Source organism: Carassius auratus, chromosome 36, assembly GCF_003368295.1.
Source record: "Carassius auratus strain Wakin chromosome 36, ASM336829v1, whole genome shotgun sequence".
NCBI classification, from domain to species: Eukaryota; Metazoa; Chordata; class Actinopteri; order Cypriniformes; family Cyprinidae; genus Carassius; species Carassius auratus.
In genome coordinates, this window is record NC_039278.1 from 14865856 (window position 1) to 14881784 (window position 15929).

Sequence of the window (15929 nt, forward strand, 5' to 3'; positions counted from 1 at the left end):
ATATTGCACTCCTCTCAGCCAATCTGATTCGAGGACCAGAAAGAACTGTTGTATAAAATGAAATGAGCCACACTTGGAGCAGTTTCATTCCCTCCATGATTTGTTTCTCTCTCTCTCTCTCTGTCTCTCTCTCTCTATCCATGCTGGTAATCATGCGTCTAACCACCATAATATCCAACATGTATAACAAAATACATTTCCGCTGTTTTCCAGATCACCATGAAATCAAGTACAAGGTTACTGCAGCAAACACGCATAAATTCTCCCACTGGATGTAATTTTCAATAGAATAGAATAAAATAAATACTCTAAAGGTTTTTACACTTTATATCAAATTATATTATAATATACTATATTATAATGTAAAATATCATAATTTGTATATTAAAAAAAAAATTCAACTGATTTCATATATATCTGGATATATTTTTACATTTCAGATATTTTGTTGTATTTATTATATTTTTGTTTTGTAAATAAAATATATATTACCTACATTAGGTACTTTTTAAACCAACATAAAACCTTCTGCTGTATTTGTTTGCAAGTTTATTTCTGTATTTTTCCTGAACGAACAGTGGGTGTCACGCTCACCACTTCTGCTGTTTTCCCTGTCCGGTCTCATTAAAAATTATTGTAGGAGCTACAAGTTCAGAGGGAGTCATAAGCATCTGTGAGTCTAATGTGAGATCAGATTTAATATGTGCTGATGTTAACATTTTTGAATGAAAATATACATACAATAATCTAAATATACATGTGAAATATACATATAAATGGCCAGCATATTAGAGATGCGTGTAAGATATTTGGAGTATCTTTTGATTTAGTTGTCTTAGTGTTGTGTTCAGTTGCATAAAACTGACCAAATTCTTCTTGCAGTTGAACTATTAAAAAGTTGTGTGCCCAGACAGCACCGCCCCTCCAATCCTCGCCTTAATAATGCAGTTTGAAGTATTTGTTAATTTGTGTTTAATCACAGCAGTGTGTGAAACTCAGAGTAGTTGTAAGACAGTGTGATTCTTTCCTTATTAATCAGCCTGTCAGACACTAACGCCCTGGTCGATGCAGTGACGGCCCACCAGAGTGGCCAGGGATTAAAACACTTCCACACACTCTCTCAGCACTCTGTCAACATGTGCCATAACGTTCCACAAGACCACCTCTGCTTCAGGGGCCATCACACTTATGACTAATGGGTGATGAAGTCCTTAAGAACCCCCGGAGTGAGCACTGCTGTCATAACTCTCTCCTGAGTGATTGGACTACAACCCTTCAAGCATTTTATCTCTGCCTGTGAAGAATGGTTTGTTTCAAAGTCACTCAAGCAGACATAGCTGGACATCTGAGGCTTTGACCTGGTGTTGGCCATTTGCTTGCTGGTTATTAATCAGCCGCAATCAAAAGGCATCTTGAATTTTATTATTTCTGCCACATGTAATGCATTGGCCATTCCAACCACAGATATTCCACAGATATTTGAGGTTTTGTCTTTTAAAAAAAAATCCAGGTTATGTAGGTTCCCTCTCATTCTCTCTGTCTGTGTTTTTCACCGTCTCTTCGGTCCTCAAGAACTTTCTCCCTGCAGCTTTCTGTAGAGGAGGGATCAGAGCTAAAGACCTTTCAGTGTTTCTGTGTCTCCCAGAAGCATTAGATACACTTTGCCAAGATGGTCACCAGGAAAAGTGCAGCCAAATGACTACCTCGGGCCATAGTCCATCAGCCGTTACGTAATCACTGGCATCCAATTAGGAGAACTGCTCTCAGGTAACACAATAACAGACCAGAGTCCAGCTAACAAAGACAGGGAAGAATCCCAAACAAATAATGAGAGCAACTGAGCTGCAGAGAAAGAAAACAGTGCATAAGTTTGAATGGCAGGTGTTAGAGGCATGGTTCTTTCTATAGCCTTTTTTCTCACTCTTACATTAGATGTGAGACTAAAATTAACTTTTGTTTTTCCTGAGATATTGCTACTTAGTAGTCAGAAATAGCATATCAGGAAGTCGTACAGATGGATGCCACAAGAAGAAAAGGACACCATAAATTTGACACAACAGCTCATTACACATGATGACGTATAGGGTATTGCAGATGAACTCAGCTGTTTGTGAGTGTGTAAGAGAGAGAGATCACTGGGATTCAGCTCATTTTCTTGGTCATTGTTATATATGAAAGTTAAAATGGACTTGCTTTATCAACTCCCTCTCATTCATTTGCTGTGTTTGGATGTATGTGTTGAAATTAGCTTCAGAATTATCTCAAATCTACTTTGGCTCTTTTGTGTCGGACCCCAGGGCGATTCAGCCATCCTCACTGTCCATTCACAGACTGAATAGACCCACACACATACAGTACTGATCCCACTCTTACACAAACACACTCATGCTGTCTTCCTAAATGTGGCCCCAAAGGTGTTCCCTCTGTTAGGTCACTATAATTTCACAATGCTTGCATATTTATTTTGGCTGCCATAACCATACAGTATATTAACCATACCCTTATGCTCACCAATACTGCATTTAAATTATCAAAAATGCAACAAAATAAATAATTTAATTAAAGTCTGTGTATCACGCCACAGGAAAGTGTTATCAACCACTAAGCCAAATTTGAATGCTAAAAAATAAAACTCCAATTTAATAAAATAAGCTGTGAAAATCTTGAGAAAATAAGCAGTATTCTCTGCTCCCAGAGACTGGGGGCGTGTCCGCTGGCGGAACTAAAACCACGCCCTCTCACGGAAAAGCTATCATCTCTGTTTAACGGTAAAAAAAAAACTGGAATGTATTTCAACAATACATCTCAACATTTATAATGTGTTTAGACATTATTTTAGAATTTTCTTTACACTGACTTGTGAATGAATTTATTACATTTATTCAGGAAGGAAGCATTACATTGAATACAATTGACAGAATGTTATAGAAGATTTCTACTTCAACTTTGTTCATCAAAGAATCTTAGAGAGCGAGCGAGAAAGTTTACACAAAAATAAACTGCACAAATGTTTTCAACATTGATCATAATAAATGATTCTTGAGCAACGCATCAGCATATTAGAATGATTTCTGAAGGATTGTGTGACACTGAACACTGAAGTAATGATGCTGAAAATTCAGCTTTACCATCCCATGAATAGATTGCATTTTATAATGTATTAAAATAGACAAGTTGTCTAATGTCTCACAAGATTACGGTTTACATTTTTATTTTTTCAAATAAATGCAGTTATAAAATAAATTTTTCGTTCCGCAAAGAACCATTCAGTCAAAGGTTCTTTAAAGAACCATCTCTTTCTTACCTTTTTAAAATCTAAAGAACCTTCTTTCGCCACAAAGTAGGGGTGTGACGGTTAGTATATAACCGTGAGACCGGCGGTTATAGTTGAACACCGTCATTAGAACTCTATAACCGCCAAAACCGTGTCACTAAAATATTTTTTACAAACATTTTTTATCAAAAATTATTTTCATTTTTTAGATAGGATCATCAGATGCGCAATATATCGGGAGACATGGTTTTTACCACTTAATGAAGTTTTGTAAATAGTCAGACATATTTACCACTTCATTAAATTTTGCTTTGTAGAAAACCTTTCTTAAAAACGAATTTCGTTTTGAACACATTTTATCTTAATTTTAATAGATGTTTCATCAACCAATTGCATGTATTTTAATAAATAAAAAGCAAATATAGCAGACAATGATAACCGTGACATGGAAGCACCAGCGTGCCGCGTTCACTTGCACTGCACTGTGAACTAGAGCGCATCTCATTGTAAATGAAACTCAGCGTAGGCCTATGCCTCATACTCTAGCATTAAATATCTTTGCTGCATCCTTTATAGAACAGACAATGGCTTTTTTTTTTTTTTTTTTTTTTTGCGGCTCGCATCAGCAAAGCATAGACGGCAAAACAATCAGCGGATGGCGGGCGGGTGCGGCTTTGAAATTTGCTCAAAAAACGCGGATGATGAGTTTTGTGACCGATCTCCTTAATAAACGGAGGTCTGAAATCTCTGCCCCTTTACCGATCAGAGCGCGCGCTGACACGGAGTTAACCCGCTGTCTCCAAGATCAACCAATTGACTCTACGGCAGATCCACTAGCATGGTGGCGAGACAATATGAAACAAAATGAAACACGCTATCCGCCCCCACACCCCCCCCACCCCCACGTCATAACCGTCATCACCAAATCTGAAACCGGCACACCCCTACCACAAAGTACCTTTTGTGAAACAGAAAGGTTCTTTATGGACCCATTTAGACAAAAAAAGGTTCCTCCATGGCATCGTGAAGCACCTTTATTTTTAAGAGTGTAGTGAGCATAAGAAAAAAAACTAAATAAATATAATATATATTTAATATAATATAACAAAATAATATATACATATATATATATATATATATATATATATATATATATATATATATATATATATATACTTATTGACCCAAAACCATTGAATAGTAGTTTATATACTTTTGATGTCTTTAAACTTTTAACCACATTTTTGTTTCGTTAATGATTATTCCCTCACTTCTGAATAATTGGTACATTTCAGTTCAAGAACAATTGTTTTCTTTTTTGCTGTGGTTCTATTGCTGCTTCATTTTTTTTATTATTGTTTTCAATCATGAGTGTCCATCTTAAGTCACATCAAAGAGTGAGTGAGGTTTAAAGGAGGCCTTTTAGCTTTAGTAATCACAGAGAAATGTACTAGTGATGAGAAGAATGATCGTTCCAGCGGAAAGCCGTTGAGGTCAGGTAAAGAATAGATTGAAAGATCATTTGTTGCAAATTTTGCACAAAGAGCTGTAGAACTATGAAACCGTTTGAAATGTGGGAAAAGAACCTAGTTTTTAGTAGACATGGAGGAATAATTTTAGTGTTCCATTTTTGCATTTTGTCAGGTCACCAGTAATTTAATGTTTTTATATTTCTGGATAGACTTATGTGTGATAATTACAATAATTTTTTCTTTTGTGTAGGTGGGGGACAATTTCATCAGAGATGTGTGAGGTGTTTATGTTCAAGTTTGTGTGTGTTTGTGTGTTTGTGTGTGAACAAAGCAAATGATGGAGTAGAGGTCAAAGAGGTTAGCAGGAGTCTTACCCAGCTGTTGGTTAGTCACAGGATCATGGGTAATGGAGCTTAGATTGATGTAGAGTGATAAATGACGAGCATGTGTGTTCTTTTGTGTGTGTGGAAGCAAACCGTGAGATTAGACAGTGAATGATCTCATTCTGATCACATGCACCATAATGATGCTCTTTCTCTGTCTTAAAAGCGGAAGCCCCCCCCCCCCCATTTTCTAATTTTCTGATATCCTTTTCTGTTTTCCTCCCTCGTATTCTCTGTTTGCAGCGGACTCGTAATAAAAGCAGCACAATTTATTTACAACTTGCCGTGTGAGGCTCTTACATCAGCAGCGTAATGTAGCGGCTCGTTTAAAATACATTTGCAGCCACGACTTTATTTTGCAAAGATGATTTTTCATCCACGCTTCGTCCTTTCCCTTTTTGCAATGAGGAATTGATAATAGACCTGTTTTCCCTCTCATCCACTTATCTTGCACCCATTGATGGAGAGAATGAAATAAAGGGGGAAAACAGGATGAAATTTTTCCTTTTTTCACACTCTGTGTTTTTTTTTTCATGTAGAATATGCATTAATGCTGCAGAGAGAATTTTAGTTCTTTGAGTGAACACAGGGCTCTCGCAGGTTACACTTGCTTTTATCGGACTGCAATGGTGAAGCTTTTACTCAAACCATCTTCAACTTACTCACAAGAAGGTATAGGAGAACATACTATATTGTAATTTAATTTCAATAAGTTTCTTCTTTATATATATATATATATATATATATATATATATATAAATAAATGACAGCTGAATTGCACGTAGCTGAACCTTAGCTTTGGTTAATGTTTTATTATTGTTTAAAAAAATAGTTTGAGATCAACCAATAATTGGTGGACCTCCTTTAGAAACAGAAACCCATGGATGACAGTTGGAGATGGGTGGATAGTGCACAAAGAATCCGAGCGAGATGGATAGAGGAGGAGAGTGCTTAATGTTGGGTTTTCTGTAACATTACAGTCCTTCTGGGTTGCTAGGTCCTTTGATGACCGTGTCTCTGCGGCCCCGTCTTATTACCCATACAAATCTGTACAAATACTGCAGCATTATTGGAAACTCACACAATCAGGCCTGCCAGCTCTGGGTCCAAATCACCAATCATAAATATGCACTTTATCATGATAATCATTGCATGTCTCCTCATTTCATTTCCACAGATGGTTTAATCTCTTTTTAATGTGGGCTTTAGTGCGTATTCTTGAAAATGCCAGAGAGACCAGTGCTGAGCATTCATGCGATTCATGGAGCTAGCAACTGTTACTAAAGTTTCTCATTTGTTATTTCAATGTGCATACTTGTTTTGTTGTTTTGCAGATGCTTTTGTCTAAAGTGACTTGTATATCAGAGCTTAACACACACATGCCTATTTTTGGAGACATATAAAAAGGTCTTACACCTGATTATTTTTCTGACGCACATTTGTATACGTTTGTTGGTCCGATTACTAATGTTTTCCTCTGTATGCTGACTCTGGAAAGACAAAGCTTGATGTTGGTAAAATGAGCGCTTCAGCTTGGCATCACAGTGTTGACGCTGCGGTAACGTTGCAGTAATGTTGTGGTATGATGAAGCAGCCCTTGATCAGATGGGCTGGAACACTTGAGGCTGTCTCATGGGCCCGACAGCCCATCCCTCATTCCCTTTCAATCCCTGTTTATTTCATCTCCAATTCTCTTTAACACAACTCCGAGAGACATACAGTGAGAGAGGGAGATTTTGGGGGTGGGGGAGATGATAAAATGTCATTTTCTAGATCATCATCGGTCCCATTCTCCTCCTCTTCTGGCTGAAAGCAGATTGTTGCACTATTTACTGAGAAGGCTATTGTGTGCCTGATTTGTTGAGGGAAGGAGGGAGGGAAGTTTGTTTAGGAGGTCAATTTCCCAAACCCAAACACACCAAATGTTCAAGAGAGCACTGCTTACTGAATACTGAACAGTATATACTATCCTAAATACTGTCTATGTTGTGGAACAGTGCACAATGATATTAATTTCATCAGTTGTAACCTTCATTGTTGCTTGATTATTTCACTCAGTAATGTCTGTTTATCCCAGATTGTTTTCTTCTTAATATTGAAATAATCTAGGTATTAAATGTTTACTTTTAGATTTGTACACTGATTTTATCCAAAGTGACTTTAGTTAAACGTTATTTAACATATCATAGAAAAATACATTTTATTTAAAAATTTAAAATTTAATATCTTGTTTATCTTTAAATCATAAACCTATGAATCAATAAATTGTTTATAAATTAGTTCATTTTAAATGTCTTTAGAAGTCTGATTATATTAGTCAAAAAATTAAGTAACATGAATTAGTTTCATTTCATCACACTGGACATGGAAGTTCAAGTTTAACGCATTGCATTGTGGGTTACCACTGTATACGCTTTTATACCTAGCACATCTTGGCAAGTTCAGTAGCTCATATAGGTATTCTGGGCATAAGGAAAGTATGCACAGTATGCACAGTAATAATGCTGTATACTCCAGGGGTAGGATGCTATTTACCACACAGCCTCTGATTGAATGTGAGATGCTTCAGTATTGACCCTCTCATCTGCAGCACTGCCTGTCTTTTATTAGATATATATAGTCATTGTGACATTTGGAGACACCAAGTTAGACCATTTCATGTCAGTTGCCCTTTCATTAGCGATCTAAATGTTAATTGATGAGGTTAATGACTTTCCACTACAAGTGTGTGGCAGGAATCACAGAATTGGCTTAGATCTGCAACATTAGCATTCTCATTCCAACTTCGCTCACCAGGCAAACTGCAAGTGCAAGTGCTCTTTTAAATAGCTTTTAAGGATGTTTAGTGACTTTTGCTTGGCCTTTAATTTGCCCTTTAATATGATGACAGTGTAGTACATGCTTGTGAAAAATTACCTGTCTGAAAGACCTTTAAAGCACTGTTCTTTGTCTACATCAAGATGTATTTGTCTGTTTAATATTAATCAGCTGTGCTTGTAAGTGAGGCAATATATAGTTCACTTTGGTATAGCTGAATCTATAGATTTATGGGCACACTTCATAGTGTTCCGAAAATTAAAATAGAGCGATATAGTGCTGTGGGAATGAGTCACATGATAAAATATGTATGAATCTCGAAGAACAAAATAAGTACTGTAAGAAACAAACTTTTGTTGATTACATAACTTATTTTCTGTAGTAATTCAAAACCCATTGGAAAATTCATCAAACTACTCCTTTAAGAATAAATTATTTACAACATCCTTTCCCATATAAAGGTAGAAAAAAACACAATATTTCGACACTTTAACCCTCTAAAGTCGATTAACGTGGATACGCGTTATGAGGCATTTTCTCCTGATGACGCTGAAAAAAGAACTTAAATTACACTTTATTTTCATATTTAAAGTTTATTTTCTTTTTTTAAATCCTTTCAAATATTAGTATTCAACGTTTTATGTTTAATATATCAGAACATTATTTATGCACTTGTACCTAACCACCACACAGAATATGAAGAATATCAAAAACTTTAGGAGTCAGCTGTCCGCGAAAGTCCTTAACATACTTGCATGATAACACATATTTAACACAATTATTTGCAGTGAAAATGATTTAATCTGACTGGTAGCAGCCCTATGTTGTATATTGCTTTTATTGAGAAATTGTAGTAATTTGATGTGAAAGATGATGCCTACATCTAAAAAGGTTAAAAATAGGCATTTTTTAAGTTAAAATATGCAGGTTTAAGTATGTAAAAGCTGATAGAACACTGATGAAAATATTGTTCCAGAAAAGTGATGCAGTTATTTTTCAGGGATATTTTGTATGGAATATTATTTTCTGATATGAAAAGTTTACTGTATATATTAGTGAGATCATTTATTACAGCAAATATACTTTGTTTTCTTTTAAATGTAAACACATTAAATATTAAATATATGTGTGTAGTATAATGTGTATTTCCATTACAGGTTTAGGTCTTAAATTTCATATGAGGTTGCATTAAAAAGGTCTTTAGTCTTCATTTTAACTTGTTCATGTCTTTAGAAACCCTGGTTACACACAGTTTGTTTTTTTGTTGTTCTGAGAGACTGCATCATGAATCATGCATCATCTGACTGTTCAGTGTGCATGTGCTCTGTCTGTTTGTAATGAATAGGGCATAGTTTTGGTGGCATGGCTGTTCGTCATGATGAACAGATCAATACTGCATATCTTTATCCCACACACACTTGCTTTTCTTTTTGTAGAAGAGGGATGATATGAACGGGGTGGCTGGATGAAGGGGCGGTGAGAGGGCCATGTGCTTCAGACAGATATTCCAGCTGTGTACGGACTCTTGTGTTTTGTAGTTCACATTCACTGAGCCCTATATCTGTACATCACAGGCCTGAAATGATGGGAAAAGAGAATATTGTCATGCATTTCATGTGCTACATCTGTCAGTGTTTGAGTTGATTTTAGAGATCTGCATGTGATGTACAGGATATATCAGCCAATTTGTTCCAATTACACAGAGAACATGAATCTTTAATGATTTTCTTCCTTCTTGCCAACTGATTACAATTAGTTCTTTGTCAAGTTTTAGCCATCCCACAATTTGCCAAATCAAATTTGCCTGCTCCAGAGTTTTAGCATAATTAACAATTAATTGTGTAATTTAATGAGAAATCACATCTCTACTTTCTCTTGGTCTTCAGGCTATTTTTTCTGTTCCTGACTCATTTTCTTTAGTTTTTCTGGCTGTCACTGTTTTTTTTCTTCTGTTGGCTGCTGTCTCTGATTCTGTAATTTGCATTCTTGTTCTGTTTTCTACTTTCTCCATTCTCTCGTCGCTCACTAAAGTGTCTGAGAAAAGTGAAAATGTGAAAGAACCATTCAAGTACAGTAAGTGTGTGTGGAGTGAGTTTCTCAGCATGTGGCCCCTCCCTCATGATAACTCAGCCCATTGGGTGTTTAAGAAAAAAAAAGTGTTAATGATTTCTGAAGGATCACTTGACACTGAAGACAGGAGTAATGATGCTGAAAATTCAGCTTTGCCATCACGGGAATAAATAATATTTTAAAATGTATACAATTTGGAAAATGGTAATAATTTTGCAATATGATTGTTTTTTTTTCTGTATTTTTGATCAGACATTTTGATCATCCTTTTTTTTTTTTTTTTTTTTAAAACCTTACTATCCTCAAACTTTCTGAACAGTCTGGAGTTGTCTTTTCTGATAATACAAGTACTGTTGCCTTAGATTGACCAAAAGGTGTCACTTTTGCCCTGTTGTCGGTGCACCTATGGTGCTGTGCAGTACAGTCTACGGTAGGCAGCTCACTAGGTTGGAACACAGCTAATGACTGTACAACCTGTGTGGAGCTTGTAGAATCTTGTGTAGTTACTGCCATCCCTATGTGTGAGTGTATAAGGCAGGATCATTCTGCTGTGGTATTGCGATGCATCTGGGTTAGCTGTTTGAGTGAATAGGTTTTTTCCCATATATTAACTCTGCACCTGTGTTTTTCGACTCTGTATCCAGACAGCCATGTTAATTAGTGCACAAGACAATTATGTACTTCTCTCCGGAGCCCTGCGTTTACTTCTTTTAATCTGGTGTTTTAAATAATTAAACTTGTATTGAAACCCCCTGGTTTCCATCTGCTCCTCTCCTCATCTCATCTCTCTTTTTTTTCTCTCCATCTCTCACTAGCTCTCTTCTGAGATCTCTTCGGAGCGGTTTAACCTTTTAGTCAGTGACCTCTGCATTGCCTTCAGTTTTATTTGTCTAAAAATTAGAGTGTGACCCCATTTACTACAGTCATCATAGCTGTGTGGCTCTAATCTCATTCTTCACAGTTGTCTTGCAAAATACCAATCCCCTTACTATTTTAGTCTCTCAGTCTAACTTAGAAAGTTATACACAAAATAGTGACCAGTGGGAAGAATGAGTCTGGGAAGGACATTATACCAGTTGTATAATGAAATCCAAATTTATGTAGTTTTACTGTTTACTGCCCATTGTGTTGTGACTTGTTCTGTTGTATTGTGCTAATTTCATTGTGAATTGTTTTCATTGAGTTGTGCCAATTTTATTGTGTTGTGGTGATTTTGTTGTGTTGTGCACTCTTGGGTCACTGTAATTATGGGCGCTTGAAAGTCTGCTATTTTCCATTCAGCACACCTTACATCACTCTCCTTCTTACTCGTCAATATACAAACATGTTTACACAATACAATCCTGCTCATCATTTGACCCCAAGAGGTCAACATATCACAGAACCCCGCGGGCCCTCATTAAATGCATTTTCCTTAAGGCTTTGCTCTTTAATTATTCAGTGTTTTCTGTACAGTAGTGTTTGAGGTGCAATGATAGTTAGTTACTCACAAGTGATTGACAGTGATGGTGAGAAATTAAGCGCGGACTAATGCGTTTCCACTGCTGTAGTCCAATAGAATGCTTCATACTCTGTGTCAGTTCTGTGACTGTGGGAATTTGCTCATTCTAACTGGTGTTTTTGGACATGGTTTTCTGCATGCATGTACTTGGGTTTGATGATAAATTGTGATGATGATGATTTTCAGCTCGACGAGAAGATGAGAACCTGGAGGAGAAGAAATCCATCAAAAAGAGGGTCAAAGAATTGAAGGTGCTGGACCCGAAGATAGCACAGAACCTCTGTAAGTATTATCCAGTAATCTTTTTCCACACCATTTAGATTTTTTGTTTTACTTAATTGTTTTATTTGGTTTGGTATACAAAGTTTTGTTTTTGGTAAAGTGGGTAAACAAATTGTATTATTTATTTAATTTTATTTATTGCAAAGATTTGTTTGTTTTTGTTATTTTAGTTAGGGCTGCATGATAATCTGCCGCGATAATGAATACGATATTGCATAGCTTGTCAGTGAACTACGGCTAAATGCCACTCAATCTGAGATTTACTACTAATCAAAGAACAGGCTTTACTGACGAGATGCGCATGATAATGGCATGTTATTTATCGTGCAGCCTTACTTTATTTATTTTTTTATTTTAAACATTAGCTTGGGTAAAGGGGGTCAACAAGCTTGCGCTTCGGTCTCAAAAATGTAACCGATACACAAAATACAGTAAGATCAAATAACACATGACCCATGCGCATAGACCAACAAAGACAAACATAAAGTGACGTGACATACAGCCAAGTATTTTGACCCATACTCAGAATTCGTGCTCCTGCATTTAACCCATCCAAAGTGCACACACACACACTCTCACACTCACACACACACACACACACACACACAAACACACACGGAGCAGTGGGCAGCCATTTATGCTGCGGCACCCAGGGAGCAGTTTGGGGTTCGGTGCCTTGCTCAAGGCACTGTCGTTGTATTGCCGGCCCGAGACTTGAACCCACAACCCTAGGGTTAGGGGTCAAACTCTCTAACCACTAGGCCACAACTTCGCCCAAAGTGCAGCTAAGCTGAAAAAATTCTGTAGTGTTTTAGACTTGTCTTTTCCTTTCATTTTTGATGGCACTTTGGTTTTGAAAACAATATTACAAAGTTATTTCCATATTATATTATGTCCTTCCTTCTCTTTCTTTATCAGAACCTTGAGGTATACAATAACACCTGTCTTGTGCTGTTATATGCAACGTCTTCTCTCTCTTCGTCTTTCGCACACATTTCTCTTTACACCTGTTTTTTTTTTACTTTTAAACCACTTTTCCCTTCTCTTCTTTTTCTCTTCATCTGTCTTTCATTTGCATGTATTTACACTAATTCATTTGTCTGCGTGTCTCTGTGGCAATAAGCAGACTTCTGTAATAAAAGGGAAAAGGAGAAATGTAATGTTTCTGTCCCAGCTGAACACCCGGGCAGTCAGATCACTGTCCCTCACCCTATTTCGCTCTTCTGTCATTCTCTGACTCATTCTTTTACCTTCTCTTTATTGCCATTCTTCTGAAATCCGATTTGTGCTCAGGAATTGTGAGTATTTGTGACAAAAGCTGGCAGAGGTGAAAACCCTGCTGTCTTGATATATAAATGTTATCTTGATGTTGCTGAAGTTCTCATCTGGCCCTCATCTAGACTAGTTGAAGTAAGTTTGAAATGATGAAAGATGTCAAGCTCATTCTTTCTTTTTAATCCGATATTATCACCATGCAGTGGACACACACATGCACGCAAAACAAAGAGCGTGTCTGTCATGTTAATGAATTTACTCTCTGTCTCTCTCTCTCAAACCTTTAGCCATTTTCCTGGGGTCATTCCGTATGCCCTATGAGGAGATCAGGAGAATTATTTTAGAGGTGGACGAGGATCAGCTGACTGAGCCCATGATCCAGGTAACATCACCTCTCAACACCATTCATGACCGTTCAAGCATCACCATGTTCATATATATGTACACAGTACAGACCAAAAGTTTGGTCACACCTTCTCATTCAAAGAGTTTTCTTTATTTTCATGACTATGAAAATTGTAGATTCACACTGAATCAAAGTGCAAAATAAACTACATGCATGCAGTGTTGTGGTCTGTTAAGTCATGAAGTTACCAAAAAGGCGATTAAAGCTGACTTAACTGTATGTGAAAAATATTGCCATTTTTAATCAAAGTAAATAAAAACTGTAAATATAAAAAATAGCTAACAAATTATATAATTTCTATTATTTTAATAAAATGAGACAATGGTATATATTGAAATATAGGTATTGGAAAAACTGCCAGCAATGTTTTTAAATAAAATAAACTGAATCAAAATATATTTATTGCAAACTAAATGCTAGCCTTTCTATTTATTCAATAAAATGAATTAATTTGTATGAATCCAGTAGACCTGCTTTTGTACAGGTTGTAGGTTCAATTCCATTCTGGGCAGACCTGTGAACTGGAGGGTTACTGAGATCTGACTGAGAGAAGTCTGCTTCTCTGAAGTGTCGTATTGGTCTTGAGCAAGATGCTTAACCTCGGAGTTCTCCAGGATGATGTATCATCACTTCAATTAGTCTAGTGTGACATTAATTGCCAGAGAGTAGATTTAGATGAGGATCTCCACTAAATTGCTAGACATGAACTAAATCAGGAACAATTAGATTGCAGGTCAAAGTTGAACTGCTTATTGAATGATTGTAGCACACATTCTTTGTAACACAAGTTATTTGTTTTGTTCTCCCCTCCAGAATCTCGTGAAGTACCTGCCTGAACAGCAGCAGTTGAACGCGCTGGTCAAGTACAAAAGTGAATATGCCAACCTCTCTGAACCGGAGCAGTTTGGAGTAGTGGTAATTCCACACACACACACACCGTCTGTGTTGTTGGCACTGTATACACGATTAGTGACACGTCCAGTTAGAAGTCATCAATCACTCTTTATTTTAACTTTTCTAAGATCAATGTTGTGTCTGTCCCTCTACAAAAGATTTAATCTTTTAAATTGAAACCGATATCTTCTTGTCACAAACAAAACAACTCCATATTTTGCGACCCAAGATGTTTACTGTGTCTCTGAACAGAGAAAGAATTACTGTTATACTCTAATGATAGAATTGACACAGATTTAACCCAGCTGACTTCACGGTTTCCTCTGAAGTTAATAAAACGGATCTTGCTCAAGCACTTAATGAATAAGGTTTTAACACAATTTGTTAGTTTAACTTGTAGTACCAATCTGTTTTCTGGTTGAGCCAGAGTATGTTTTAAAAGTGCCAGGGTACATTGGATCTGACATAGGAAAATATGAAGCTTTATGAGTTTTTTACTATAAGAAAAGAAATAAAACACTCAAATCAGCAGTAACTTTACAGTCCTGTGTCGTTTTAGGTATCACTGTAGCATAGAGTTGAATTTTTATAGTCTTTTTTCCAATATAATAAGTTCAGGAGTTGTCATTTAACATGGTAATGAAGGCTTTTCTCATATTTGATTGTTTCTGACAACCCATCTCTGAATGTGTGATATCAGTTTCAGAGCTTTTCTCAACTCTGTCAAGATGTGTGAAATTTAGATTTAAGAGATGTCAGACTCCAATTCACATGACATTGTGTCTTTTGCCCTGGTTTGGGTTTTTCATGGTTTAAATACATGCTGCTCCCCGCAGAATAATTGATCAATCAGTCTACTCAACCACCAGGGGCACAGTACAACGGCTGACCCTCTTAGAGATTCCCATATTAGTTATTGTGTTTGTGAGCATATGCTCACCAGGCTTCTAACAGGTTTGTTCACCCCATTGTCTTAGGCTCCTTACACTTGACTTTTTGAGACAACTGGGATGCTTGAATTTTGTGAGAAATGATAGGAAGTAAAAGAACGGCACAAGGGAGTTGCTTCATGCAACAGAGTGGCCTGTCGTTGTGTTTGGTGTGTTAATTATATAATGAGGAATATGAAACTGTGGTTCATGCATGCATGGGCAGCAGGAAATGATGCATTTGCAGTTCAGAGAACTATCCAGTTCAAAGGGAATTATTAAGCTTCCATAGTGCCATTGCAAGCAGTTTTGTACTCTTTGTTCTTTTCTGGAGCCAGAACTTTGAACCCTTTGTTTGGACTGTCAGGACCTTAAGATCATATAGAGTGATTGCTTGTAAGCGTGTGCATGGGGTGTTTTTACCCATATGTGACACTTCTGTTTCAGCCATCTGCTTTGTTTCTCTGAATAAATGTTTTTAATGGCTGCATGCGGTATTTTTAGCTCCTGATAAACTGTTTCGCTTTAGTCAGGTGAAGCTGAGCGTAAAGAATTACACCTCTTACCAGAAAACACTCGGAGAAGAGAAATCTCCTGTTACCATAGCAACAGCCCCCCCCCCCCCC

The 15929-nt window shown here is 36.8% G+C and overlaps 1 protein-coding gene across 5 annotated transcripts in view; it reads left to right on the forward strand.

The window, feature by feature from the left end:
- The window catches only part of LOC113055384 (protein diaphanous homolog 3), a 259998-nt gene that overhangs the window by 142942 nt on the left and 101127 nt on the right, over nucleotides 1-15929 (forward strand). For all 5 annotated transcript variants that reach the window (XM_026221660.1, XM_026221657.1, XM_026221663.1 and 2 more), the window contains 3 exons: nucleotides 11704-11799; nucleotides 13362-13456; nucleotides 14294-14395. In XM_026221660.1, the coding sequence (XP_026077445.1) occupies nucleotides 11704-11799; nucleotides 13362-13456; nucleotides 14294-14395 (293 nt within the window). The remainder of the gene's footprint in view (nucleotides 1-11703; nucleotides 11800-13361; nucleotides 13457-14293; nucleotides 14396-15929) is intronic.